This window comes from Guillardia theta, assembly GCF_000315625.1.
Source record: "Guillardia theta CCMP2712 unplaced genomic scaffold GUITHscaffold_55, whole genome shotgun sequence".
In the NCBI taxonomy this organism is placed as follows: Eukaryota; class Cryptophyceae; order Pyrenomonadales; family Geminigeraceae; genus Guillardia; species Guillardia theta.
The window spans coordinates 482,006-507,701 of NW_005434619.1; the positions used below are offsets into that span (position 1 = coordinate 482,006).

Sequence of the window (25,696 nt, forward strand, 5' to 3'; positions counted from 1 at the left end):
TTAGATATGATGCATGATGTGCTTTATCTTGAGCGGGTGAGGCGTTGGAGAATGTCCCGCCCCAGCTGATGGATGTTTGAAGTTGGAGGAAGCTGAAGGGCAACAAGACATTGATGGCTGTGAGGGATCAGACAATGCCGAAAAAGATGACGGAGAGTCTGGTGAAACTTCCAAGAGATCAGATTCAAACTCGAGCATGCCGGATGCTGGATCTTGTAAGCAGAAGTCCAAGAAGAAAACTGTGATTTCTCTCCTTATAAGTCGTCTTGCTGACACTTGCTGGCACCAGAGCCTGTGGGAGCGAAAGCGATGGAAAGGCGGAAGACGGATGGCGAAGAGAAATGCACATACATCAAAGACTCATTATGCCGCGTATGACAGATTATGCATGAAGCAATTCGGTACTTTGGCGTCGGAGGCTTTTCCTCCATAGCATCTTCTTACATGATCCTCCAGGTGTCGGGGCGAAGTTTGATGGGGAGATGTGCGCATGCCAGGAAGGTTATGTGGTCAAGGTATGTGAGGGATTAGAAGGACCAGACAATCTGACTGCCTTTCCTAGGGAGGTCGATGCGTTGAGTCGCCTGTTCATAGCGCTGCGGGACCCAAATGCTCGAGCGAACACCCAGAAACTTGCAGCCAGCAGAGGCATCAGCCGGAGATGAAGAGAAGAACACGAGTCCTAGCCCGCAGTATCGACGAGTACGAGGCCCCGGGTCCCACCGAGGCATCAGCCGGAGATGAAGAGAAGAACACGAGTCCTAGCCCGCAGTATCGACGAGTACGAGGCCCCGGGTCCCACCGAGGACGATCGAGACATTCACGCAAACGGTAGAGGGAGGGAAGATTTGTAAATAATCATGGAAACTACTCACGGGAAAAAGGCGCTCATGTATTCTAGTTGGCGAAATATTGTTGAAATGTGATAAGCAGATAAACAATCAATGTTCAATGGTCCCACGTACAGAAGGATCAATGTTCACAAGATCTTGTTGTCGAAATCGATCTGATGTATTGGCTGAATCCTACCCGACGTGAAAATGATCTTCGTTATGGTGCTTACGAGGGGCTGCTGTCCACATATGCAGGTGGCTGATTGCGATGCGACCGGGCGGCAGACCTGCGGCATCTTACGGAATTGAGGGAGCAGGAGTGTCTCACCCATCCGATGTTTGTTGCTCTCTATGCCGCTCACCTGCCAGACCCTCGACTCGTCTGCACGCCATCCTCACACACTAACGACGACGAAAGAAATCAAGACAAACCTTGAGCTGACAGCTCTGCATAGATTGAAACAGCCTGCAGGGTATGCTCACGTAAACTACATACGATATGCTCACATACACTACAAGCATGTGATGTCGTAGACTACAAGCATGTCATGTCATAGACTACAAGGATATGCTCACATACACTACAAGCATGTCATGTCATAGAGTACAAGGACACGCTCACATACACTGCAAGTCGTTCTCCCTCACCTCCTGAAGGGCTGCATCAGCTGCAGGGCGGAGAGAAGGGTCCTTGGCAAGCATCTGACGGATCAAAGTGGCTATGCGAGGCTGGGCGGTGACAGACTTGGGAAGGGGTATTTCCTTGCAGCAGCAAAGGTGAGGAACGAGAAGAGGTAGGGGGAGAGCTTACTTGAGGGTTGCTTGTGATCTGACCGATCTGATAGGCCTGCATGTCGGCGTCACAAGTTGAGGAGGACGAGGAGCTGTTGAGGGACCGTGTTGAGAACGTCGACCCTCTCCATTGCTGTCTTGAACGATGCCATCAGCTGCATAACAGTCAGGTAACAGTAAGACGGGTCAAGGTGGACCTGAAGGAACACTACTCCCACAGCATAGATGTCGCACTTCTCGTCGTACTTCTTGCTCCTGGTATTGAGCAGATTACAGCAAACCCGAGCATCAAGTCTTGCCCACTTGCTCTGCTCCGGTGCCATGTACGTCGGAGTCCCAGCGCCTTGTTAGAGAGATTCACATGGACAAACGACAGGAATCTCGTCATGCAGACCTGCCGTGTGCTGCAGCAGGTGAAAGTTTTGCGTCTCGTGCGCGTCGGAATCTTTCAAAGTCTCCACGTCCTGCGCGAGCGTCACGCTGGCGACCTCGCGGTCATCGTTGCTGCACCTCGTAGGCGAGCGCAATGCAGGACGCGGTCGCAAGCCCAAAGTCTCCCAACTTCACGACAGTACAATCACCGAAGTCATCGGTGCCGTGAGTGAGAAAGAGGTTCGCCGGCTTGATGTCCCTGTGGATCAGTCCGTGCAGATGTACCTCCTTGACTCCTCGAAGCACTTGAATGATCAACGAGACGGCAACCAGTGGATTCATTGAGGTTCGAAACAGAACCGTCTCCATGGTTATGAACCCACAATGCTCCATCTGAATGAAAACTTCCATGTCTGCTCCCAAGCCGCTGACCCATTCCTTCGCTTCTTCACCCCCTTTGTGCTGCATCAGCATCTTCTCATTGGTTGGGTTGACTTGTGTGCTCACAGCTGCAGCATCGGAATCAGCAGGCTTGACGTGAGATCGCATCTTGAACGATTCATTCTCATCCTCTTCCGACTCCGAAGAGCTGGAGTGAGCCTTTACAAACGTGGGCAACCTCTCATACAGATCCACTTGTTGCGTCTCTTCCTCATGCACCAGGTTGGGTTGGTTGCTCGTCTTGGCCGATCTGTCATCCTCGGGTTCAATAGTCGTGGCAAAGTTGGAAACCCAGTTGACCTCCAGCCAAGAGCTGTAGTATCGCACAATGTTGGGATGACTGAGAGACGCGATGCTCTTCGCTTCTGATAGAACTCGTTTCTGCAGTCGTCTCGCCACCGAAGCTGCTCGAAAAGATTCTAGGCTGACTGGTTTGATCCTTATTCTCTTGATCGCATAGACCTGCTTACAAGTTTAACGACTGTCCCTTGCAAGAATTGACATTCTTAGAAGACTCAACACGATGTTCTCAAGAGAATCAACATTCTCATGCAAATCAACGATCTTCTACATTCGTCTAAGAGTCAACTGCCTCATACCTGTCCATCGATCTTGTGGCGAGCTGTTGTAACCTTGCCGAAGGCTCCACTACCGAGCACTCCCAGCTCGTCGAAGTCTTTCTCATATCTTGTGGGGCTGAAGTTAGGATGCAGGGCCCTCATCTCAACGTCCATCCTAGGGTCGTTGACGCTAGGGACGATAGAGGCGATCTTCTGAAAGGCTCGTCAACACATGGAGGGATCGCAAGTAAGAATCACTTTAGAATCGTCGAGCGGCAGGGCCTTAGGGTAGAGGTTTGTGCTGTCACTTCCAAACAGGTTCTGAAAGGCTGTGGAGAACTGATTCTGAAGTGCCTGAAGGAGAGTCAAAGGCAAGCACGAAGAGGTGAACCTACCGGCAGGTCCTTGAGGAAAGTCACTGAGTCCAAGATACCTTGCTCGTATAGCTAGAGTCGTGCGGTCACGGTAAAATCATAGAACAGGACGGCAGCAGACCTGCTGGCAGAGAGAGAGAAAACCTGCCGGGTTCTTCTGGTCGCGTATGCAGGTATTCCACAAGAGCCACACGATGATCTGTTGTCTTCGCTGCGACAGCAACGACTTTTCCCCTCTCGAAGCAAACCTTGACCAGCTTCTCCCCTCACCCCCTGCCTTTGTTGCCTTGCGGCCTACATGGTAGCCGAGTTCAGTCGGCTGGGAGGCGCCTGACCCCTCGTGCTCTAAGTCTGCGCGGGCGAGCTCTTGGACTTCCTTCTCTTCTAGCTTCTGCACGATTGCTCGAGACAGACTTTCGTCGGCAAGTACGGTGGCGATTCTTGCATTCGACTTTCCCTCGCTCTGGATCGCCTGCTCTACTATGCTGGCTTGGAGAGCGATCCGATCAAAGAAGGAAGAGGAGTTCGAGTCCTCTTCGTCTCTGGTCTCTGACTTGTCTTGAAGGTTGCTCCTAGCGCGCAGCATCTCGTTTTCAGCTTTCAGTCTCCGAACTTCGCTTTGAAGAAAGGCAAGGTCTTGCTGGCCCGACAAGTGCGATTCCATCGTCGGACTGGGAGGATCAGGTTTGCTGCAGCTTCTGTTCATCGACGATGCTTCTCCGTGCATGAGGAGGGCGGCGAGGCTTGCCAAGTTCTGCAGCCTGAGCGTTCGGATCTGGTCGATGGAGACATGATGGTTGAGATCAGAAGAAGGAACGACTTGCAGAAGGGATGAGAGCAGGAAGAAGATGCAGGGGCTCACGCTTCCTCTCCTTCCGAGCCTCGCCCTCCTCGCCATGCTGATCCTTCTACCTCCCTTCTGTCTCACCTATCAAGCCATGCTTGCGGTCTATCGTCAAGCCCCTTTACAATAAGCAGTAGAGAAAAAGAAAATTGATCGGACTCCTTTTGGGGCCCGGCATCCCGGCCACATCCCCGCTCATAACTCTCCATATCGGCGTCGACCCACCCCCTCTGTCTCCGGGTCGGAATGGAGGGTACCCTCTTTTGTACCTAGGTTGTAGCGGTGACTGTAGGGTCCATTGGAAATTGGTGGGATGTATAAGTACATTGGTGGTGCTTCTTGTAGGATGAAGGAGTGAGGCTAATAATTTCATAGTACTTGATTTAAGAAATTACTCCTCTATGCCTAGGTTGAAATCAGAATAGAAGTAGAGGGGGTGGGGGTAGAAATGTCAAGGGGTGTCTGGTACAAAAGAGAGCATTGGTGGAAAGATGGGGTGGGGTCTCCCCTAAACTTCGCCGCGCAGGAGGAAAGAGCTTGTTCGGGTTGCGGGAGGACGGAATGATGGAGGGGAGGAAGAGGGAAGGAGAAGTCAGGAGAGAGACTGAGAGAGGAAAGAGAGAGATGAGATGCGATCGCACAGAAACTCCAATGACACACCACGTCGAAGTGAGGGGGGGGGGAAGGCAACCGCAGATACGAGTGAAATGTTTGTGTTGATAGTAAAAGGGGAAGGAATCGGGCAAGAGATCAGAAGGATGTGAATGAAATTCAGATCGTCGTAGTCGTCTGAAACGAACTAAATATGTTGTTAGCAAAAAGAAAGGAGACATGAATATCCGGCTCAAATAGTGGCGGATCCAGGTTGCAGGTGGGCATGTAGTTGCAAACAGTCGAGTGGTGAGAGAGGATAAAAAAAGCCTCGCAACTCCAGCAACTTCATCATTTCTGAAAGGTTGCATGAAATGCGAGGCTTATGGGAGGACAAGGCGGGAAGAGGAGGGCTGGAAGTGTTGAAGATTCTGCAATGTTGACTAGGTACAAAATCAGTTGAGGTGAAGTGTGAAAGAAACGATGGTGTAGGCAGATGGAAAGAAAGAGTCTGCAGAATTGCAGGAGCATGAAAGCGATTGGAATTGTGCTGATGATTCCTGTTCAGGGATGGTTGTCCGACTAAGATAGTGGACATCGGGAGCTCCCACCCTCGCTGCGGTTCTTTCCGTGACAACGGAACCTTCATCTGCTCAGGCACGAGTTCTGCTCCCCTCGGAACCATGAGCTGTCGAACTTAACCTGCTCCCTTCGCTCTCGGCAACTTTGAAGGACCTTGAACATGGGTCAGTGCCTCTCGGCGAATGTCAAAAAGAAAAAGAAGAGCGATGACAGGGCGCAACATAAACCCTCGTACCTGGGGCCGGATGGCATTGAGCATAGATTTATGGATACATCCCATAGTGAGGAGAAACCAGTGCGAGGGGATGAAAAAAGTTCTTTTGACCCCCGAGATTTCGACTTGGAGCCGGACCATGTCTCGCAGGTGGTTCACAACCGGCCGGAGCCTGTCAACGTTCCCTCAGGTGGCTTCTCACTATCGGTAGAAGTCGGTCGCCTCGATCAATTCATCAAGTCTGACGAAGAGAAGGCAAATGGTAAGGCAGAAGTTTTCGCCCAGTCCAGGCAAGAGGCGAACGGGGAGACGAACTTCACTGATCAGAACGGCAAGGGAGGGGAGGCCTTGGTCAAGCGCACTTTATCTGCAGCTCCAATGATACGATCGTTCCCTCCTGTTGGCGTCTCCATCCTGCTCAAGGATGAAATGTCCAAGTATGTGAATGATGCCACGACGCTGGAGATGATGGACCTTGCGATCATACAATCCCTCGCGCAAGCTCTTGGGACAAGGGTCGAGAGATTTAAGATCATGCCTTCGCATTTGAAAGAGAATTTCGTGAACTTGAACGTGCTGGATGGAAGAGACGAAGAGGATCAAAGATCTCCCATGCAACTCGCTGCAGAGTTGGTACGAGAGGTGCAGGACTCCAGCAGCAGGTTACATGCGGATGCAGCTTGCAGGTTTTCAGATGCGAGGATTGCTGAAGATCCATTTCAGCCGAAGCGAATTCAGAGCTCCAACACCTTGAACAAGCTCAAGAACTTGGAAGGTCATCACAACGTGCCGGAGATCCAATCATCGAACTTTAAAGTCGCAGACAAGAAATTTCCGTTTGACATCTCGCGGGTTAAAAATACGTCGGAGCTTCCTGGAAACGTTCTGGTAAAGGACGGAGGAACGTATGCAGGGGAGTTGGAGAACGGGTTGCGACATGGCAGAGGGAAGCATCATTATGCCAACGGCGATGTTTATGTGGGATGCTTCGAGAACGACAAACGTCATGGAATCGGCCGGCTCACGCTGGCCAACGACAGAGGAACTTATCTGGGGGAGTGGCTGGGCGACCTGAGGACAGGGAAGGGATCGTGGGACTACCAGGTCTTGTGCATGCTGCTCCTCTTTCGCCTCACTTAAGTTGCAGCCTCTCCAGCCAAACAAACACGTCTATGTTGGGACGTGGAAGAGTGGATTGAGGGAAGGGGAGGGAAGGCTGGCAATGGCAGATGGCTTTTGGTACAAAGGGGAGTTCAGACAAGACTTTATGCATGGCCATGGTTTCATGCAGATGGAAAACAAGGATATGTTCGATGGAAACTTCTTTCAAGGTAAGACAATCTCTCGTGCCTATGGTGATGAAAAGCTGCCAAAAAACGTGTAGGAGTGAATTATCACTTGCGTTCATTCATGAGTTTTGCTATGACCCATTATAAACTGTTGGCAGGATGGATTCATGGGCCGGGGACATGGACGTGTGCATCTACTGGCAAGTCTAAACATTCCTACTGGAGCCTCGGAACAGAACTGGAGAGGATGACTGCGGTAAGTTCGCTCCTCGCACTCTGGTAGAGGTGACGTCATTGATTTCTGCCAGGACGAAGCGATGGCTGAGATCAACATGGTGGTGGCGGAGGCGTTGCGGAAGCCATGTCCGCTGGGTCCACACCATCCTACCAAAGACGCCGCGGACTTCTCGCATGTGGATCACCTTCCCTATCACAAGCTGCTGCAGCACAACGATCTTGACAAGGAGAGGTCCAACGGAGTCAGAAATGCGCAGGTGCCGGCGCAGCCTGCAGTCGGAATGCGGCAAGAAGCTTCGAATGTGATGGCTGAGTTGAGCACGTGCATCTCACTGACTGTTTGACAGGCTGAGTCTGCGGTTGACAAGATGACAGGTTGACTGTTGACCGACCTCGTTCTTTGAACTGACTGGAGCATGCAGATGGTCGCGGAGGGAGCATGCGAGATGCAAACGGCAGAAGTGAGAGATCGACGACTGCTACGGTGACTTGCCATCTCATCCATCTCGTCGGTTGGTGACTTTCATCTGCCCCGACAGGGTCTCATCAAGCGCAAGCCACAAACTTTGCAAGGTTTGTGAATCAGAAACTCCTTGAGAGGGCTGACAGCCTGCGATGTTGCCAGGAGGGGACTTATCAAGCGACGACTTGCTGAAGGAGGTGTGGACCTCTTGTGCTCTTGTCCTCTATAGACCTCTGGTTTGCTGCAGAGCCCCTTGTCTTCTATGGGCTTTCCCTCTGTTAGCTCTTGTCTTCTGACCCTTGCATGTCTTGATTCGCCTTTTGACCTTCGAACAGGTTAAGCCTCCGGTTCGTCCAAGTCGATCTGGCGCTCAGCTATCGACATCTCAGACGTGAGGCCGCTAGCTGAACTCTTGCCGGCATTTGACAGCTTTGACAGGCTGTCGCTTGTGGCCGAGAAGTTGTCAAAACTGCAGGAGCTGCAAGATCGATGAGTCTGACATCCCCCGCCGTCCTGCAGCTGCTTGCTTGGAGTTTTTCTGTTTTGATATCCTGGTTGTCTATATGTTGGAGTATTCTTTTGTTGCTATATTCTTGTACACTTAGTAAAGTCGGATTTGCAAATGAAACACACAGGAGAGAGAAATGAAAGATGGTTGATTGCTCGTCAAAGCTGGAGATGGAGCTGACTGCAGACGGTCATGATAGCTAGAGTTTTGAAGCTGGTGCTTCAATAATCGCTGATGCTGATACTTATGCTGAAGTTTTTGATAATTTCAATCATGAATATGAGAAGGATGGTTCAGTCGCCCAGGATAATTCACTGAACTTCAGATGCATCTTCGATGATTTCGCGAACCCTAAGGCATTGCATCCGCATGCGCTCCAAACTGTTCTTCATTTCATACCACCTGACACTTCCTAAGGGCCACAAACAAGCTGAGAATTTCCCATCTTACCTGTATTTCCTTTCAGTCGATGCAGGCAGCAGGGGTATGAGAAAAAAGGACAACTGCACAAATATCAGCAACTGGGTGCTCGTCCGTTGATCCCCTCTGTTCTCTGAATCACAACACACCTGATCTGCGTTGAGCTTTGCAAGTCTGGACAGCATCATATCCAGGTTAAGACCTTCTGCTCCTACGATAACTTTGCTCAAGTTGCCAAGAATCTCAGACTTGATCATTTCTGCGGTGTCGCCATCCTCCTCAGCTATCGGCTCGTCCTCAAACACCTGCTCGCTGCTCACTCCCGTCTCTTCCTCTCACCCTTTGGTCTCCTGACCTCGCAGCGTGCAAAATGAAGGCCGAACCTGCCCGGAGACAGATGGGCGTCTCGCACGTGCACGCGAGCCACCCCCACGACTCGAATGTCGCACGTGCCATCAAGCTCTGCGCTTAGAGTCTGTCGGATCACTCGACACGCCGTTCCCACCTGTTGCCAGCCCGTCATCATCCCATCGTCCTCTCCTCTTGGTATCCACATGGTCCTAACCTTCTCTCCTGGCTTCGTCAGCACGAAAAGCGCTCCGTGGTCGACGCATGTCTTCACCATCAAGCGGTATCTCGGTTCAAACACCACCATGTCCAAGAACAAGCCCGATACCACCGGCGCAGCCCACTGGCGCAGCGTTAGGGGTCAAAAGCGAAAAAACGTTGTCGTTACAGGAAGGGGAAAGATTGGCGCAAATTCTTCTTCTCCTGGAAACGGTGACCTAACCATGTTCTCCCGGATGTACTCTTCCTCCTTAGGATCTCCCCCATGCATCTGCCCTCCACATCCTAGTCAGCCCGTATTTCCCTCCTCTGCCTCTATCCATCTCTTGCCTTTTCATCTCTTGCCTTGAACGCCACTCGCTCTGACTCTGGCACGGAAGGTAAGTGGGACGTCGGCAGGAACAATTGCTGAGTTGTGACTAGATCCGTCTTCAGATCCGCCAGCCGCATCTCTCCGAAGAGCTCCATGATCATTGTCTTCATCTGCTCGCCTGCCAGCTCTTCTCACAAACTCATTCCTTCTCTAGCGCTGATGATGACTCACCGTGTTCCTTGCTCTGAAGGACAAACCCCACGCACAGCTTGTTCGGCACTCCGTTGAGGAAAAGACGGCTTGCTTTCACTTGGCACATGAACTTGCTGGCCTCAGGGAAAAGCATCTCGAGCTTCTTGAAAAGCTCCTTCCTCTTGGTGTTCCCTGTCGTCGCAAGGAAGAAGAAAGGAGACGGTTGATCCCGTGCAAGCAGCTGACGATAAGAGTCGAGCTGCGGCAGACCATCCTGCTCTGCTGTAAACATCTCTAGCATCACCCCGTCCTCCAGCTTCAAGACGCTGATCGAGACATGATATCCCTTCGCGTTCTTGTCGGTGAAAGTTCGAGATATCATCGTCAACGAGTTCCTTCGTAACGCCTCGGGCAGCACGAGCTCCTGCTCCTCCTGTTCCTCGTGCTCCTCCGAATTGGGCGGGTAGATGACGACCAGGCTCAGATACTTGCTCAAACTTGACATGGCTCTGTCTGCTTCTTCCGCGCAGGACCTGATGGCGTGTCCTAGCTGGGGAGAGGAGAACTCGAACCGCATGACTCCCTCAACTCGCCTCTCCGTCCATGCCGACATCCGCCTCAACGGTGGACATCCCAGTCGTCTGGCCGTCCATCTGGCACTTTCTTGGTGAAGCATCATCCTCCCGCTGTTTCTTGCGACACATGCTCCCAGCCCACGGCAAGGCATCGACCACATTGACATCCTGTGAACCTTGCGGAGAAACTGCGATAGACTTCGGAGCCCGCTCATGGTAGCCTAGCCAACTTTTGAGCTCACTATGCTTCTCCTGCAGCATGGAAACGTTAGAGAAGACACACAAGTGATAGGTCGCTAGCACAGTAGAGGATTAGCGGAGGTTACAGCAACACCATAGTTGCACAATCGTAGGATTCAAGATCATTCGAATCAACTACATGCATATCTCCCTCATCGCTTTTCACCCTCTTCTCATCTCTTGTGTTCCTTCAACTTTTCTTCCTGGTGTTCTTCTCCCTCCCCCCTCTCCCACCTCCCTCTCCCACCTCCCTCTCCCTCCTCCCTCTCCCTCCTCCCTCTCCCTCCTCCCTCTCCAGGCTCCTCTCCTTCCCTCCTCCTTCCCTCCTCGTTCTCTCCTTCTCTCCTTCTCTCCTTCTCTCCTTCTCTCCTTCTCTCCTTCTCTCTTTCTCTCCTCCTTCTCTCCTTCCCTCTTCCCTCCTCCCTCCTCTCCTCCCTCCTCCCTCCTCCCTCCCTCTCCTTGTAAGGATGTGGCACTACCCCACCCATGCCTTCCAAACTTCCCCACACCACCGGGTGCCAGCCCCTTCCACAAACTTTACTGCCAACCGGCCCCGGCCCCGGCCGGCAGCCATCCGATGGCACAGTCACTCAGTTCCTTTTACTCAAAGTTAAGTTAAATCAGGGTGGTCTACCAGAGTTTTAGCTTAACTTTGAGTAAAGATTCGTGGTAGTGGCATGTTTTTGAAAGTTGGTCTGCCAGCATTCGCGGCTCCCTTCTGAAGGTTATTAGTTGTAAGGGGGTCCATGGCTAGCTACAGCGAGGTCGAGGCGCATGCAGAGCAAGAGGAGGAGACGCGAAGGGTCTGAGAGCTGAGAGCTCTGCTGGCAGCTGAAGTTGCTGTGAGACAGTCCGAGGGTTGCTGACATCTGCTTGCTTCGAGGGTGAAGGAAACATCTCACTCCACAGTCAAAGGCGAACCCTTGGTCAGAAACTGTGAGCGAGACGCCCTGTCCAAGAGCCTTGGAACAACATCTCGAAGCTTTTCTGCTTCCCTCAGTGAACTCAATAGCTTCTGTGTACCCCATCATGCAGAGCCGAGCGGCTCCTCTTCAACGTGGCATGCAGTCGAACGGAGTCTTTCGGAGCTCGCGAGAGGGCAGCCCAGCGTTTTCGAGTTGTCGCTCGAGCATTTCACCTGTTCCTTCCATATCTGACCGCTCGGCGTCTCCCTTCCCTGACATGCACTTGGAGGACGAGACTCGACCTGGCCTTCCGCATGTCTCGCCCAAACTGTGGATCATGGCAGAGTTCTCGTACCTCGAGCAGACCGTCGCTTCGCTCGTGCAGTTTGTGCAGGAGGAGACGGAGTCCTGCTCGTCGGGAGCCTTCAAGCGAGGCGATACAGACAGGCGACCTGGTGGCATCAGAGAGAGCGGGCTCGTAGGGCTAGCGTTCGATGACGACTACAAGGTGATGGAGCTCGTGCCGTGCTCGCCTGCGGATGATAGCAGACTCATCATGGTGGGAGATCAGCTCCTCTCTGTTGACGGACAGGAAGTTCAAAGCTTTATTCGAGCAGGAGCAAGCTCAGAGACGCTCCTCAGTGGCCCCGTGGGCTCCTACGTTGAGCTCGTGCTGACCAGAGGAGAGGGAGTGAAGGCTCATCTTGTGCGGGTGAGCCTGCAGAGGACGTCGAGGTCCATCGTCCTGCGTCGACTTTCACTCCGACATGATGTGGAGACGCTGCGAGCGTTTGTAGAGAGCGTGCTGAGAGAGAGAGCTTGCGCTCCCTCGGATGAGAAGTCCGAGTGCCGGTCCTGTGTCAGGCTCAAGAGCTTCAACGCGCTTGCGACGCGGCGGATGCAGCGGGTGATTGAGTTGAACGTACAGCTGTTTGAGGAGAGGAACCGTTTCTCCCTGCGTCATGCTGAGTTGCAGGAGGAAGTTGAGCGCGCTAAGGCCGTGGTCACTCAGCTCACCTCCATGGTGGAGGAGGTTGAAGGTGTTGTGGGCAACGCTGAGAGTCAGCTGGTGGAGAGCTCGAGAAGCTCGAGGATGCTGGAGAATCGTGAGACAGGCTCGGAGACGCATATTAATGCCTTGCTGGCTGAAAACAGAGACTTGAAGGCAAAGCTGCAGGAGGAGGAGGAGAGGTTGAAAGAGACTCGGCAACACATGGAGCTTCTTCAGGAGGAGAACGTGAAGCTCAGGAGCGGGGGAAGCAAATCGAGCTCGCAGTCGACAGAGGTAGGAAGCAACCAGCAGAAGCAGATGCAGGAGCTCTCAGAGACTATCCGCTCGCTCGAGGAGAGCTGGCAGGATGTTCTCTCTGTCCTCCCGAAGCCTTCGGAGGCTTCCCGGGGAAGGAAACAGACTTTCCCGCTTCCCTCTCCCCAGTCAGGTGACCGTGAGATTGTGAAACACCAGGGCCTGGGATCGTACGTGGCTCGCCAGCTCGACATGCTTGCGCGAAGTATGCTGCGAGCAGCGGAGGAAGAAAGGAATGTCTGTTAGCTACACATGCTACAGTATGGAAGGAAGGAGAGAGTCAGTTGAGCGGGGGGAGGGGAAGGAGAGTCAAGCAACAGAGGGAGGAGAGCATTGTAGGTCAAAGTGAGCATAAAGCGTTATAGAGGTATACTCTCAGCCTTAGGCCTCACTCGTCATCTCCTCATACATCTCGGCAACCGCTTCCTGATATGCTCGAGAGATTTCCTCAGCCTCCTGCATACGCCCGCAGTCATTCCTCCACGAGAGTTCTCCTTGTCCTTGTCCTTGTCCTTTTCCATCTCCGTCTCCTTTCTTTGCACTCATCTTTGCAGTCCCTGAGCCTCCTCTCTCGACATTGGCCATTTGCATGTTGTCGAGGAAATGCCGTGCGGCCTGCAAGATGTGAGAGAAGGAGAGGAAGAGAACTTGTCACCGCAAGTTCTGCTGCAATTCTCTGCTGGTTCCAGTCTTGCCGCGACCTCTTGTCCCTTTCACCTGCAGTCAACAACTTCAGCTCGTTCTCCTCCAAGTGCTGCACACCTGGAGAAGCGCCTGCAGTTGCTCGCTGTTGGAAAGCGGGAGAGGATGAAGAGGTCGAGGAGGGAGAGGAAGAGGATGGGGAAGAGATAACAGATATCTTCCCGCAGCTGTCATCGTTCGGCTTAAGTTTGCCTAAAAGTTGTCAGAGAAGCAAAAGGAGAAAAGAAAATGGAGGGAAGGGAAGGGAAGGGAAGGGAAGGGAAGGGAAGGGAAGGTCTTGACCTTGAGGTCTTGACCCAGCAGGACATACTGCAAGTAATTCATGAGTAAGAAACATTTGAATCTTCATGAACACGGAGGCAAGAGCAACCAAAACAAGGCAGGGAGGATAGAGAAGACATCAATGCAGCAATCTCTTGTGATTGTCTCACCTGACTTGCTAATCCATGTCACCAAGTTTCTTGTGTTCTCACTTTGTCTGCCACCCAGATTGAGCTCAATCCAGGGGAGAGATAACTTCACTTTTGCAGTCGAGGAGGTGCCTGCTACATCACAAGCATAAGACGCTTCTTTTTCCCGCCTCTCCAACGCTCTGGTCCATCCCGTCCCCTTCTCATTTTCATCCCTCTTTCCTTCAGCTTTCCCTTCTCTCTCCCCTCCCCTCTCTTCTCTCCCCGCCTCCAGATCACCTCGCTCGCAGCAATGACATGAACGACACTAGAGTCTCTGGAGGCCAGGAGAGGTCAACGAGAGCAAGATTAGCACGCAAGATTGTGACCGTCACCTCTTCGCTTCAACGAGGGCCTTTGGCTTCACAACAACTGCTCTCGCCGTCTCCGTTTTCTTCGGATCGCTGTCGATAAATCCATTAGAGTGAGAGTAGGAGAGAAGGACAGGGAGGGCCAACGATGAACTCACATAAGGAGTTGCTCTCTGACATTCCAGTCGTCTTCATGAACTTTGAGAGCGAATCAGGTTGACATGATTTGAGTTATGCCAACCTTGAATGCACTTGTCGCTGCTCTTGTCCTTCACTCGTATCAACATCAACTGGGTTGAGAAGCATCAGTCTTGCTCTTGATTTCTTGCTCCAACGTAGCGCTCTTCTCTACTCTTGATCTCTTCACCTGATTCTGTGCGCTCTTCTCCACTTCCTTCACCCACATCGAAAACCCCCGACGCATCAAAGAGAGGTCGCGAAAGAGCTTCTTCTCTTTCAACAACAAGCTCCAGCAGAGGAGATACCTGAGCCAACGTCAGCTCTGCTCCTGCCCTTCCCTTTCACACACCTTCTTGTTAGATTGTGAATCGAATGTTTCGTCAAGGCCCTTCGCTTGCTACTCACTTCTCTCCAACTCCTCAAAATCTTGCACGAGAGGTTTCTAGTAAACTTCTTCTTTACAAATCCCTTCATTTTCTTTCGAGATCGTCGAGCTGCAACGTGACATAAGGAAAAGAGTATCACCACTCAACCTTACCAGACACGTACAATCGCATCTTGTGCATGACATTGCTGGCCCTCCTCGTGTTGATTCTGTTCCATGCTTTCTGCAATGATCGCAAAAATTTCCAAGATCTCCAGCTCGACCACAACAGTCTCTTGGCGATCATCTTCTCCACCCTCCTCGAGAGCTGTATGGTATGAATTCTTGCAGGAGCTCCTGCTACCGCCATACACCTGAAATTCAAATGTAAATCATAAAAGCGTTGGGTTCATGAAGAGCAATGGTGTGTTGGGATGGATTCATTCATGTGTGCACCTGAACATTGCTCTCAAGCTTTCTTTGTCTCTTCTTTTCCTCATCTTGGCTGCATAGATATCAATTCGTCTCCTCCTCCGACCCTCGGACAAGTTGTGAAACAATCTTGAAAAAGTAAGTTTGATTCGTGCTCTTTCTGCCTTTCTTAAAACCATCCCAAAGAATCTCTTCATGACCTGAACGTCATGCCAGATGGCATGCCATGCAAGAATGCAGAGTTTCCCACTTTTCGCAAGCATCTTTCCTCTCATTCTTCGCATTTCAGATGTTCTTTGCTTCAAATGCGTCCAGGCGATAAAGACAGCTGTCCTCGTACGAATCAAAATCTCGCAAACGCAAGAGTTTTCACGCGATCGCAGTAATCGTTTCCTCTTGCAGTAAGATATAAATGGAGAACAGAGATGCTGCTAGAATGTGAGAAACGCTAACAATCATGTTCATCGTCAACCTTTCGTCGACGTGCGTCCATTTCTTTACGCGTCAACTTCAACTTCTGTTTGCATTCAAGCAAGCTCCTCAGCCAACGAAGGACCTGTCGCTTGGCGTCTTGTTCTTTCAACCAATGTTTCTTCTCTGCCTTGACCTGACCTGTTTCACTGAACAGCATTTCACATTGTAAGCCCTTCACCTGCAGTCTAACTCGTTGATCCACTTGTCGATCTGCTAGTTCCAAGTCTGATCTTGCGTGGTTGAGCAATCCGAGCTCTCGCTCTAGTTCTTCCTGCTGTTTGACTCTAGCTCGAAGTTCTTTGATGATTTTGTCGCGCTGCAAGATCTCAGATATCATCGTGCTCTTCTCACATATCCTCAGGTTCTCTTCCTGAATGAGACTAACGGCCACTGTGTCTTGTCGCACGTTCGTATTGCGAAGAGAAAAACTTGACAGGCTGCTCAGATCGACATGGCGAAGTTTTTGAATTTTGTGCAAATCAATGGAGGTTCTCAGACTTCCGAGCTCTTCGTCCTCCAACTCATCTTTCCTCTCCTTCTTCTTCGCGTTCTGCTTTTGTGAGTTCAAGGGTTTCAAGACGTTGTCATGCTTCTTGGGCTCTTTCAACCCAAGAATCTCCTTTCTGCTCATCCACTCTAAGCAAACAGTAGATTTCACGTTTGAGAGACTTACTTCGGTTTCCAGAAAGGAGAGCGCGCAAACTGCTGCTCTGTTGGTTTCATTCTCCAGACGGAAGCTCGACAGGTTGTGGCACCGTTCTTCCTGCTTCTCAAACTCCAAGGCTCTCTCCTCTCCTCTGTCGCTTCCTCACCCTACACGCCTCCAAGCATTTTTCGAACAAGGTACCACCCCGGCGTATGATGTTCGGATCACTACCCCCTTTGGATAGGCCTAGGTGGGGTGGTCAAATAGAACCCAACACCTCCATGGCAGATCTCGCAAAATAAGTAGCAAATTCTCCTCCTGCCCCTCCTCCTGCCCCTCCTCCTGCCCTTCCTCCTGCCCCTCTTCCTAGCCCTGTCCTTGATCCTGTGTACTCCAGCTAATCTTGTAGAGTGTTGACTCTCCGGTAAACATCCTATTGTCAGATTAGACAGGACTTTTCTGACCGCCAACAAGGATGTCATGTAAGCCAATCTCTCCTCTCCCCTCTCCCCTCTTCCCTCTTCTTTCATCTACCCGCATCCTCTCACATCTGACCAGACTCTCCCTGCAGCTAAGAAAAGCTCCGTCACTCCTCGAGCTCACCGGCCCATCAGTGCACCTCCAAGTTGTCTGGGGAGGAGGTAAGATCAATATCTAAGCTTCTTCTCCTCATGGCTCGCGTGCAGGATGGTAGAAAAGAAAGATGCTCCTAAGAAAGCATCGAACAGCAGTAACTCTTCGAGCTCGACCCCGTCGGTAGAAGACTGGCTCGATTCAGAGCTCAGCAAGATAGTCGGGCTCGAGAAGGTCATGCGATGAAACAGCCATCTCTCTTGATAGACTCAACCCTCACAGGTCAAGGATCAAATCAGATCCTTTCTGAAAAACCTCCGGCTTGAAAACCGTCGCAAGGAGGTAAATCTTCTTGGTCCTCCTCTCCTCCTTCACTTCTCGTGTGTGTTTCTCCTCCTTTTCTGCCGTTCTCCTGTCTTCTCCTCATAGTTCAATACTTCACCCTCCTGTTTGATTCTCTAAACGCTCGTCCACTCCTCTCTTCTCATCTTCGGTTAGTCCCTCATCCTCATCCTCATCCTCATCCTCATCCTCATCCTCGTTTTCAATCTCAGTCTCATCCTCATCCTCATTCTGATCCTCGTTCTCATCGTGATCCACACGCGCTAGTCGTCATCGTCAACCTCTACCTTCTCCCTCTCCTCCCTTATCTCACAGCCTAGGTTGGGCTCGAGCCTCTTGGCAACAATGACTTCGACATGGTGTTCTACGGGAACCCAGGGACGGGAAAGGTGGGGAGCGAGGGTTGAGGGTCTAAGGAAACGGCTGAAGGCTGATAAAGAGATAATCTTGTTAGACGTCTGTTGCTCGCCTGGTACCGAAGATGCTTCAGAGAATGGGGGTTTTATCCTCCCATGCTCCCTTCTTAGAAGTGGGAAGGTAGGGGAGAGGGGAGAAGGTTGCTGTAACGATGTATGTGGCAGAGGAGATCTTGTTGGTTCCTACATCGGGGCAACAGAGCAAAACTGTCTCGCAAAGATCAAGGAGGCCAAGTATATGAGCAGCTCCTTCCGCGCCTCATTGTGATGACGTGGCAGAGGTGGTTTCATGTTCATAGATGAGGCATATACACTCACACCAGAAGATGCCGGCAAAGACTTCGGGTGAACCTATTGTTCCCAGCTTACTGTTCATTGCCGAGTCTTATGCTTTCCAACTTTGTTCTTGTGATTCCTCTGCTCTGCTCTACTCCTCGCTACTCCTCTGTTTTTCTTGTCTCGTCTGAACATCTTTCTCTCCTCTGCTCGTCTTCTCACCTTGTTTCTCCGTTCTGCTCCTTTTCCCCTCGTTTTTCTTATGTTTTTCTCATTTTCTGAATACATCTCAGCATGAAAGCGCTGGAAATCATTATGCAGTGCATGACGAGCAACGAGACTGGAAGACCATGTGAGAAACATTTTGAGAGACAGTCTAGTGATGATGGTGATGATGACGATGACGACGACGATGATGATCACGATGATAATGACGATGATGATCAAAGTGTTGTTGTTGTTGAAGATGATGATGATAATTATTTGCTTTATTCAAGATTTCATCTTTGCGGGCTACAAGAAAGAAATGGAAGGATTTCTCAAGTCGAATCCCGGAATGGCAAGAAGGTTCACTCTCTCTTGTTACTTAATCATATTTGAATGTTTCTGCAAGGATTGCTTACAAGTTTCACTTCGAAGATTATACTACAACAGAGCTTGTTGAGATAACAATGTTGAAGGTGAGATTCTTCGCTGTCGTTGATCCGGGATAAAAGATTCTGTCCAAAACGATTTTGTGCGTGTTTTGCTGACAACACCGTGAACAGGCAAATGACAAGAAAATTGTCTTGACACAAGAGGCTATTCAAAGTCTGCCTCATGTTCGTCTTCCTTGTTTTGTTTCCTCTGGCTAATTGCTGGTCAGTTGCTCGATTCGTTGTTTCCTCCTTCAGTTCGGACCATCTGGAATGGCGGGATCGCCAATCGACTTATCTCCGACTCCCTCGAGGTTTGTGTTTGAGACGAGGCAGAGGAAGAGGAAGCGAGCTGTTCAGCGCTGGCCACGTCTAGTCTTCGATGCTCTACAGCTTGTGACTCACTCCGTGTCACTTCATCTCCTTGTGTAGGCCCTCAACGACAGGTTGGACCCTCTGACCGCCACAAAGGAACAGTTATGCACCCTCCAGGTCATACAGAAATGGGAAGGGACAGGGCAGGGGAGCAGAGGTGAGGTCTGGGCTGATAAGATTTGATTTTCAGAAAGTGGACCTGCAGCTGGGCGCCAAGAACGCCTCTTTTGCTGTCTGTGCATTACAAACGGCTTTGTTGAATCCTGGGGGTCTGCACAGCAGCGGATATCTGCCTTCTGCTGCTGCGCCCATTCATCCTCCTCCCCCTCTTCCTGCTGCTTCCGCTGCCGCCGCCTCGGCTGCTATGCACTCGCAAGGGTGTGGCCAAATTATTCAGACCATGGAATTGAAACAGGTCAGTGACGTCGGTTTGTTGTTAGTGTTGCACTTTCTGTTCTGCCGTGTTTGTTTATGATGGCAGCATGTCGGTCAGGAATTTGTGGATGATATCAATTATTTCAGTACTTTCCCTCGGCTATCAGACGAATTGCGTTGTTGGAAGAAGAAATCGCCAACATAAGAAGTGAGTTTGAGAAGCAGAGGGAGATAAGGACTAAGTCAGGCTGTCAGATGCGTCTTTGATCAAAGCTGCACAAGAAGATGCGAACGCTGCCGGTCAAGTCGATGCTCAAACTTCGCACGAGACAGTTGACGAGGAGGATGAAGATGTACAAGCACATGACAATCGAGAAGACAACAACGACAACAGGTGAGATACCAACAATCCATAGCAAACATTTAGATTGAACGTTTTCATCAGACAAAAAGTAGACAAGAGATACCAAGCACTTGTGTCATATTGCAAGGGTAATACGCTCAGACATCAGAACTTGATGACAATGATAGCTTTAATGCAGATGCAGCCAAGATGTCGTCAGAGATGAAGTTGGAGTCAACCAAGCAATTGTGATGACGGAAATCTTCCAACGTTGGTCTCATCAACATTTTTTCCAGACTGCAAAGTGCGTTGGATCTTGTCAACTATATACTGAACGAGCAGATAACACAAACTGGGTAATGTTTGATGTACTTTGCTGTTATCATGCAACCTGCTTCAAGAAGTTGAAAGAAGCATCGGAAAGGGGGGATGGGAGCGGAGGGGAGAGGAGGGGAGAGGAATGGCGAGGGATACAGGAGGGAGAGAGGAGAAGAAATGATGGTTATTGAGATTTCTCTACTTATCTTTTGAGACAGGAAATCTAATTCACCTGAATGCGACAAAGACAACGAAGGAGCAGCCGTTCAAGATTCGTCCTTCCGGAAACAACATGATCTTGACCCTCAAATATCAGCACCACAACAGGCAAGAATGTTCAAAGTTTCTTCAATGTCCTCCACTTTCGTCCTGACACCTTGCAGCAATTTGAAGGCATTGCAAACTGGCTTGTCATTGCTAGTGAGATAATATTCCTCGTTAGATCCTTGTGTGCTCAACTTTCATGTTTTCTTCAATGCCTCCAACGCTGCTCTTCCCTCCTTTTGTTCCTTTGCTCTCTCCTCAAGTTCATACTGCAGGTACAGGCAGGTTGTCTATCGGCGATCAGGTTGCAGCTCTTTTACTCTTCTTCGCTCAACCCTCTCCAGCTCCCTAGCTCGTGGGATGAAGGGCTTCATTTCACTTGTGGTGTGGACCATTCCTTCAGGTAGCGAGTGACCTGGCAAGGGTGGCAAGTGAAATTTCTCTTCAGTCTCGGTGAACTTGTCCTCGCATTCAGGTTATGCCCACGCTACCCCCACCCCCAGTCCTCCTTCTCCTCCTCATGCAACTGCTCCTCCTCACCTCCTCACCTTCATCTTTCCCTACCGCCGTGACCGCCTCTTGCTCATTCTTCTGGTCCTGCTCTTCTCATCAGATCGAACGGGTGCCGGACCCTCGCCAAGGTCATCGCATGTCATCGCACGTCTGCACGTTGACCTCCACACAGGTAGAGCGAGTTAGCAAGACATCCCTCGACCTCCAAGTTGGTCGAGCACTGCAGAAGGTAGCTTCCTCTTCCTCCTCTCTCCCCATACCCCTCAAACCATTCCCTTCTCACTCCACTTCTTCTTTTATTCTACTCTCAAACTTCCTTTTCGTTCCCCACGCGCATCCTCCTTTCCTCTCTTCCTTTCGCCGTCCTCATTGTGTACTGCTGTCCTCCTTTGACGCCAGACTTGACGCCTTTGTCTCTTTTCTGCCTCCTCTCACCGAACTCGAACTGCAGACAGTGGCGCTAGAGAAAGTAGGGAAGTTGCACGGGACCTTGCAGACGTTCATCCAGACCATCTTCAAGAGAAGAGATGGTAACATATTATCATCACTATCGGTTGCAAATCATGGTGAAGTATCTCTTTGAAGATGGAAAGAAGAGAAGTGAAAACAATAGCAAAGGTCATATAGAAGAACAGTTGAGCGACGCGTTGAGAAAGAGGAATAACGGAACGATTGATGACTTTGACTTAGACGGTGATGATTGCCATCTCCGTTGCCTGTTGACATGCGATGCAGTTGATCAAGAGCTGATCGAAAAGCTGAAAGATTTGGAGCTGCAAGAGATTGCAAGAAAATCAAAGAATTGATCTTGTTCAGTTGCACATGCAAAGATCTTGTTTATATCTCAAGAAGCTAGCATGTCTTCCTCTCTATCTATGTCTGTCGTCATATGTGTCTTCTGTGTTCTTTGTTATCCTTTACATCGTTTCTCTTTCCATTCATCACGTATACTTCCCTCGCTTCTCGTCACGACAGCATTTTGTCGGATTTCGATCACCCTACCTAGTCCACTCTTTCCCAACTTCTTGAGCTCAAAACAGCACTGCTATTAATGATGAAAGTACCCCTACTTGCATAACCCCCACCTACCCGTGTTTCTAGATGGAAAGTTCTTGGAACACCCGATGAAGCGACGAGAAAGGAATGAGGGAGTGCAAGGGAAGGAAGGAAGGAAGGGGGGGGGGGGGGGGGAGGCGCGAGGAGGCAGAGGAGGCGGAGATACAATGTGGAACGACGACAAAGAGAGAATGAGGAAAGGCATGGTGGTAGAACAGTAGCAAGATAAGATGATCGGATCAAGCCATCAAGAATCGCAGAAACGGCTAGCGTTAGTCCGATGAAAGCATGTCGAGCATATGGACGAAGGGAAGAGATTTACTTCGAGCCGCATAATTGACGGCACAGTCTAACTTGCATGCAGATGAAGTTGTCTTCCTTGCTCTTGGCTTGCTTCTGCCTCCTCTTTTTCTTCCAAGACCTCGCACTCTGTCAGAACCCCAGCGGCCAGCTAGACGATGCCAAGTGTGACGTAGAGAGCGTGGAGACGGCCAACACGGAGCAGCTGCACAGGATTCTGTCCGAGCTGGTGAACACGACCTACTTCCGTCTGATGCACATCAAGCTCGACGGGAAGTGCCTCTACTTCGATCAGGCAGTGTCTGAAGCTAAGTGCGCCTCCACCCAGCAGGATTCGTTCTCGAGCTGGGCTTCTTCCTTCAGCTCTCCTGCTCCCCCTGTTAAGGAAGGAGGCCTGTGCTCGCTGGACGTGGGGAATAGAAACGAGGAAAGTTCGCAGTCGTCCAACCCCTTCGATTTCGGTCGTCCAATCACGAACAAAGTTGACAAGACGATCTCGAAAGCTGAATCAGAGTCTCTTTTGACCAAGGATGAGAGTTGTAATGACCCGTCTGTTCCTGACTTTTGGCTGGACATGTAACCCTTCTTTTCCCTGCTCCCCTCCCCTCTGGATGTTTTGCTCGACATGGTCTCGTTGTTTTCCTCCGGCTGCGGCCACCTGTTCTTCGCCTTTCATCTTCACTGAACTTGATACGTGACATCAGGTGTCGAAACATTCCCACAAATGCATCGGAATATGTAAACCTGCGGCTGAACCCCGAGGTGATGGAAGTATCGACTAATGTCCTGCTGATGTACAGCAGAGGTGGACAGGATACAACGGGTCTCACGTGTGGGACGCGATTTACAACGAGAACTGTTTTGAGCAACTTGGGTCTTTAGACGAGATGTGCTACGAGGAGAGAGTGCTATACCGCCTTCTCTCAGGCATGCACGCCTCGATCAATATTCACATCTCGCTATCATATTTTCCTCCATCCAAGGTGAGAGGAGAAACTTCTTTTCAAGGCATCGAGATGTTTTAATGCATTAGTTCGTGTTGTTGTTGCTGAATCTTCTCTGACATTGTATGATTTGAGTGTTCGCTCGTTGAGTGCTGTGACCTGACTTGGTTGCTTTCAGAGCCAAAACCGAAGCAACTGGGAGCCGAATCCTGAGAGGTTCATCAATCAATATGGGAGCAGGTAAGGAGAGGATAAGACAAGATCAAAAGCTCCTGTGATTATCAAACAAGCCCTGATGCTGATCGCAACAGACCCGAGTATCTCAAGAATCTTCACTTTGCATTTGTGGTTAGTTCGCCATGATTTTCTCAAGCCATCATCACTTGATTGCTCTCAGGTTCTTCTCAGAGCTCTTCGCCGCGCTTCTCCATTCTTGTACAACCATCACTTTGTGACCGGAGATGATCAAGGCAGAAGGCAGAGCACGGGTTGAGAGATTGATACTGAGAGATTGAGCAGACGACGCTCACACAACCATGTTGATCAGAAGACTTCTAGATTCCAGCGTCATGAGCAGCTGTCAAAAGGTAGCGCTCGAATCGATGGAAACGCTTCACCCAACTTTTGTCGGCCAGGTCTTCGACGCGTTCGATGAGTCGCTCATGTTCTCGATGGATGGAGAGCCTTCAGTGAAGGTGATGAAAAGATTCATTCTTTTGTTTTGCTCTCTTTGCTCCAAATACTTTCCATTTTGACCTGTCGCCTGAGCAGACTACACTCAAAAGTCAATGGAAAGGAGTTTTTCATAATATCTCAAGCGTTATGGATTGGTTAGAGTGGGAGAGAGGTTTGCCTCCTCTCACCGCAACTACAGCATCTCTTGCCAGAAATGCCGCTTGCACGGAAAGATTCAACTTCTTGGTCTCGGAACAGCTCTCAAGGTTCTTCTACTTCCTGAGCAGGTTGCAAGGAGGACGGTCGAGAGGGGCAAGGAGGAAACTTTTGAGGATATTTGCTGATTGCAATAAGCAGCTCATCATGGCTTCGCTTGAACGTGCAGAGATTGTGGCTCTTTTTAACACTCTATCGAAGGTCAGAAAAAATGCTGAGCACCTGATGAAGGGGGGGGGGGAGGGAGCAATGGAGGGCGATAGGGAGAGATAAACCGGCTATATTCGTGTTTCTTCTTTTTCCCTTTTCGCAAAGCATAACATTTCATGGGCAGTTTTCGACGGCCATCAGAGGAATCCAAACGTTGACGAACAAGTTTTACGAATATCAGACCCTTTACAAGTCTGACGTCCTAGATGACTCGGTAACAACTTATTTCAGGCATCCAGCATGTGACGTATCTGCAGATCGTCACGAGCAGATCAGCTCAGGGTCCTTCCTTGCAGAGCAAGAGCTCCCAGCAAGTTGAGCCTCCTCCTTCCTCTGATCGACAGACTTCCCAGACTGCTGCGTTAGTTGATCGCGCAATCGGCGCTGTTGCGGCAGCCGCCAAGGCGGGCAAGTTGAGCATGCAAGTGGAGCAGAAGTTGTTAGATGCGCTTCTTCGTCACGACAGCACAGCCCTCCTTCTCGCCAAGCACTTCATCGATGGCAACAGCACAAATCGCTTCTTGGTGCATGCGGAAAGAAACCTCCACCTCATGGACTCCTCTTCCTCTTCCGTCACCTCCTTTTCAACTACAGACACCGACACCTCGGAACTCGATGCCCTCAAGCAAGGTAAAGATGGCGCTACAACAGCTGACGACACAAGCCAGCAACGAATCACTTCTGAGGAGCTCGCAAACCATGCTACTGAGGAGAGCTGCTGGGTTTCGATCAATCAGAAGGTGGAGGAGGAGGTCAAGTATAACGAGTTCTTGAAATTCTTCACAGGTTTACGACTTCACACAGTTTCTGCCGGAGCATCCAGCAGGATCAGAGGCGATTCTGCGTATTGCTGGAAAGGTGAATCCTGATATCCTCTGCTAGCAGTGTACTTCTCCCATGCCTAGTGCCGTGGTGTTCTAGTTGCTGCCTCCCTGTTGACTCTGATGCAGGACGCAACGAGCGAGTACTTCGCTGTGCACACTGCCGAGATGTTGACGGACTTCAAGCCCATTGGCGTCCTTGCATAGTCAAGCTGCAATCACGCTGACTTATGAACCACTGAGACTGCCTTACTGATGTAATCCTGTCATCGCTTGCTATCATTTCTTTCGGAAGTGTATAGAGGTACTTGCAAACACCTCCAGTATGTGAACAATACACTCCTAAAACAGTGAACCCTAAACCCTAATGGCAAGGACTTAGGAGACAGTTGGAAGACGACAGGGTAAAGATCAACGCGGAGAGACCGAAGGGGAAACCTCACAGGCGAGAAACCAAGGTCAGCATGACAGGGAAGGGGCAAGGACTTAGCGCGAGGAATGGACAAGGGGACGGTTACATTGAACCCGTCAAGAGTTGAGGGTTTAGAGTTTAGAGGCAACTCTTCTTACTGAGGCTGAGGAAGCTAAGAGAAGACTGTAGAAGTACAAAGTAGAAAGAGACCTCAGAAGCAGGCTTAGCATTGTAGGCCGTGTACCCCAATACTTGCTTTTGTGAGGAGCCGAAGGAAACTGTACAGAGCGACCTCAATCAGGTCCGAGTCCCCCAGCTGAAGACGAGCTGGTTGCACTGATCTTAGGGTTTAAGGTTAGGAAGCCAAGAGCCAGAATATCGAAGCCAAGAGCCAGAATGTCGAGACATACACCGCCACCGAAGGCTCTGAGGAGACCTCCATCATCTCCGGAGTCC

The 25,696-nt window shown here is 50.5% G+C and overlaps 8 protein-coding genes across 8 annotated transcripts; 5 read left to right on the forward strand and 3 right to left on the reverse strand.

The window, feature by feature from the left end:
• Positions 1 to 1,451: 1,451 nt before the first annotated feature.
• GUITHDRAFT_111976 (eIF-2alpha kinase GCN2, PPC-targeted) lies at positions 1,452 to 4,270 on the reverse strand (the record flags this gene model as incomplete). Its single annotated transcript, XM_005829050.1, has 11 exons — positions 1,452 to 1,595; positions 1,645 to 1,680; positions 1,730 to 1,780; positions 1,823 to 1,880; positions 1,929 to 1,968; positions 2,020 to 2,089; positions 2,136 to 2,900; positions 3,038 to 3,211; positions 3,257 to 3,352; positions 3,394 to 3,444; positions 3,494 to 4,270. The coding sequence occupies 11 exons, from the start codon at positions 4,268 to 4,270 to the stop codon at positions 1,452 to 1,454; spliced, it is 2,262 nt and encodes a 753-aa protein (XP_005829107.1).
• Positions 4,271 to 6,488: 2,218 nt separating this feature from the next.
• GUITHDRAFT_56844 (hypothetical protein) lies at positions 6,489 to 6,638 on the forward strand (the record flags this gene model as incomplete). Its single annotated transcript, XM_005829051.1, has 1 exon — positions 6,489 to 6,638. A coding segment is annotated over one exon (150 nt), but the record flags the coding sequence as incomplete, so codon positions are not given.
• Positions 6,639 to 6,650: 12 nt separating this feature from the next.
• On the forward strand, positions 6,651 to 6,939 carry GUITHDRAFT_44720 (hypothetical protein; the record flags this gene model as incomplete). Its single annotated transcript, XM_005829052.1, has 2 exons — positions 6,651 to 6,707; positions 6,760 to 6,939. Coding segments are annotated over 2 exons (237 nt in total), but the record flags the coding sequence as incomplete, so codon positions are not given.
• A 1,472-nt stretch (positions 6,940 to 8,411) lies between these two features.
• Positions 8,412 to 10,382, reverse strand: GUITHDRAFT_111978 (hypothetical protein; the record flags this gene model as incomplete). The annotated part of the gene is made up of 7 exons (XM_005829053.1): positions 8,412 to 8,502; positions 8,551 to 8,603; positions 8,670 to 8,825; positions 9,026 to 9,211; positions 9,311 to 9,358; positions 9,508 to 9,578; positions 9,632 to 10,382. The coding sequence occupies 7 exons, from the start codon at positions 10,380 to 10,382 to the stop codon at positions 8,412 to 8,414; spliced, it is 1,356 nt and encodes a 451-aa protein (XP_005829110.1).
• Positions 10,383 to 11,436: 1,054 nt separating this feature from the next.
• Positions 11,437 to 12,864, forward strand: GUITHDRAFT_141594 (hypothetical protein; the record flags this gene model as incomplete). The annotated part of the gene is made up of 1 exon (XM_005829054.1): positions 11,437 to 12,864. The coding sequence occupies one exon, from the start codon at positions 11,437 to 11,439 to the stop codon at positions 12,862 to 12,864; it is 1,428 nt and encodes a 475-aa protein (XP_005829111.1).
• Positions 12,865 to 13,269: 405 nt separating this feature from the next.
• GUITHDRAFT_141595 (hypothetical protein) lies at positions 13,270 to 16,161 on the reverse strand (the record flags this gene model as incomplete). The annotated part of the gene is made up of 13 exons (XM_005829055.1): positions 13,270 to 13,335; positions 13,381 to 13,512; positions 13,603 to 13,629; positions 14,010 to 14,046; positions 14,105 to 14,173; positions 14,239 to 14,278; positions 14,448 to 14,565; positions 14,666 to 14,754; positions 14,799 to 14,998; positions 15,081 to 15,256; positions 15,529 to 15,573; positions 15,613 to 15,663; positions 15,709 to 16,161. 13 exons carry the CDS (start codon positions 16,159 to 16,161, stop codon positions 13,270 to 13,272), a joined length of 1,503 nt encoding a protein of 500 aa, XP_005829112.1.
• A 490-nt stretch (positions 16,162 to 16,651) lies between these two features.
• GUITHDRAFT_141596 (hypothetical protein) lies at positions 16,652 to 19,763 on the forward strand (the record flags this gene model as incomplete). Its single annotated transcript, XM_005829056.1, has 19 exons — positions 16,652 to 16,658; positions 16,748 to 16,817; positions 16,863 to 16,983; positions 17,032 to 17,091; positions 17,412 to 17,480; positions 17,582 to 17,628; positions 17,673 to 17,741; positions 17,787 to 17,852; positions 18,077 to 18,135; positions 18,281 to 18,350; positions 18,397 to 18,463; positions 18,551 to 18,604; positions 18,649 to 18,732; positions 18,851 to 18,910; positions 18,984 to 19,208; positions 19,316 to 19,376; positions 19,424 to 19,562; positions 19,614 to 19,660; positions 19,711 to 19,763. 19 exons carry the CDS (start codon positions 16,652 to 16,654, stop codon positions 19,761 to 19,763), a joined length of 1,428 nt encoding a protein of 475 aa, XP_005829113.1.
• A 2,257-nt stretch (positions 19,764 to 22,020) lies between these two features.
• On the forward strand, positions 22,021 to 25,035 carry GUITHDRAFT_164242 (hypothetical protein; the record flags this gene model as incomplete). Its single annotated transcript, XM_005829057.1, has 15 exons — positions 22,021 to 22,538; positions 22,667 to 22,724; positions 22,766 to 22,945; positions 23,085 to 23,146; positions 23,218 to 23,254; positions 23,304 to 23,394; positions 23,426 to 23,493; positions 23,542 to 23,601; positions 23,678 to 23,736; positions 23,781 to 23,868; positions 23,939 to 23,998; positions 24,132 to 24,221; positions 24,265 to 24,759; positions 24,794 to 24,865; positions 24,958 to 25,035. The coding sequence occupies 15 exons, from the start codon at positions 22,021 to 22,023 to the stop codon at positions 25,033 to 25,035; spliced, it is 2,016 nt and encodes a 671-aa protein (XP_005829114.1).
• Between the last annotated feature and the right edge of the window lie 661 nt (positions 25,036 to 25,696).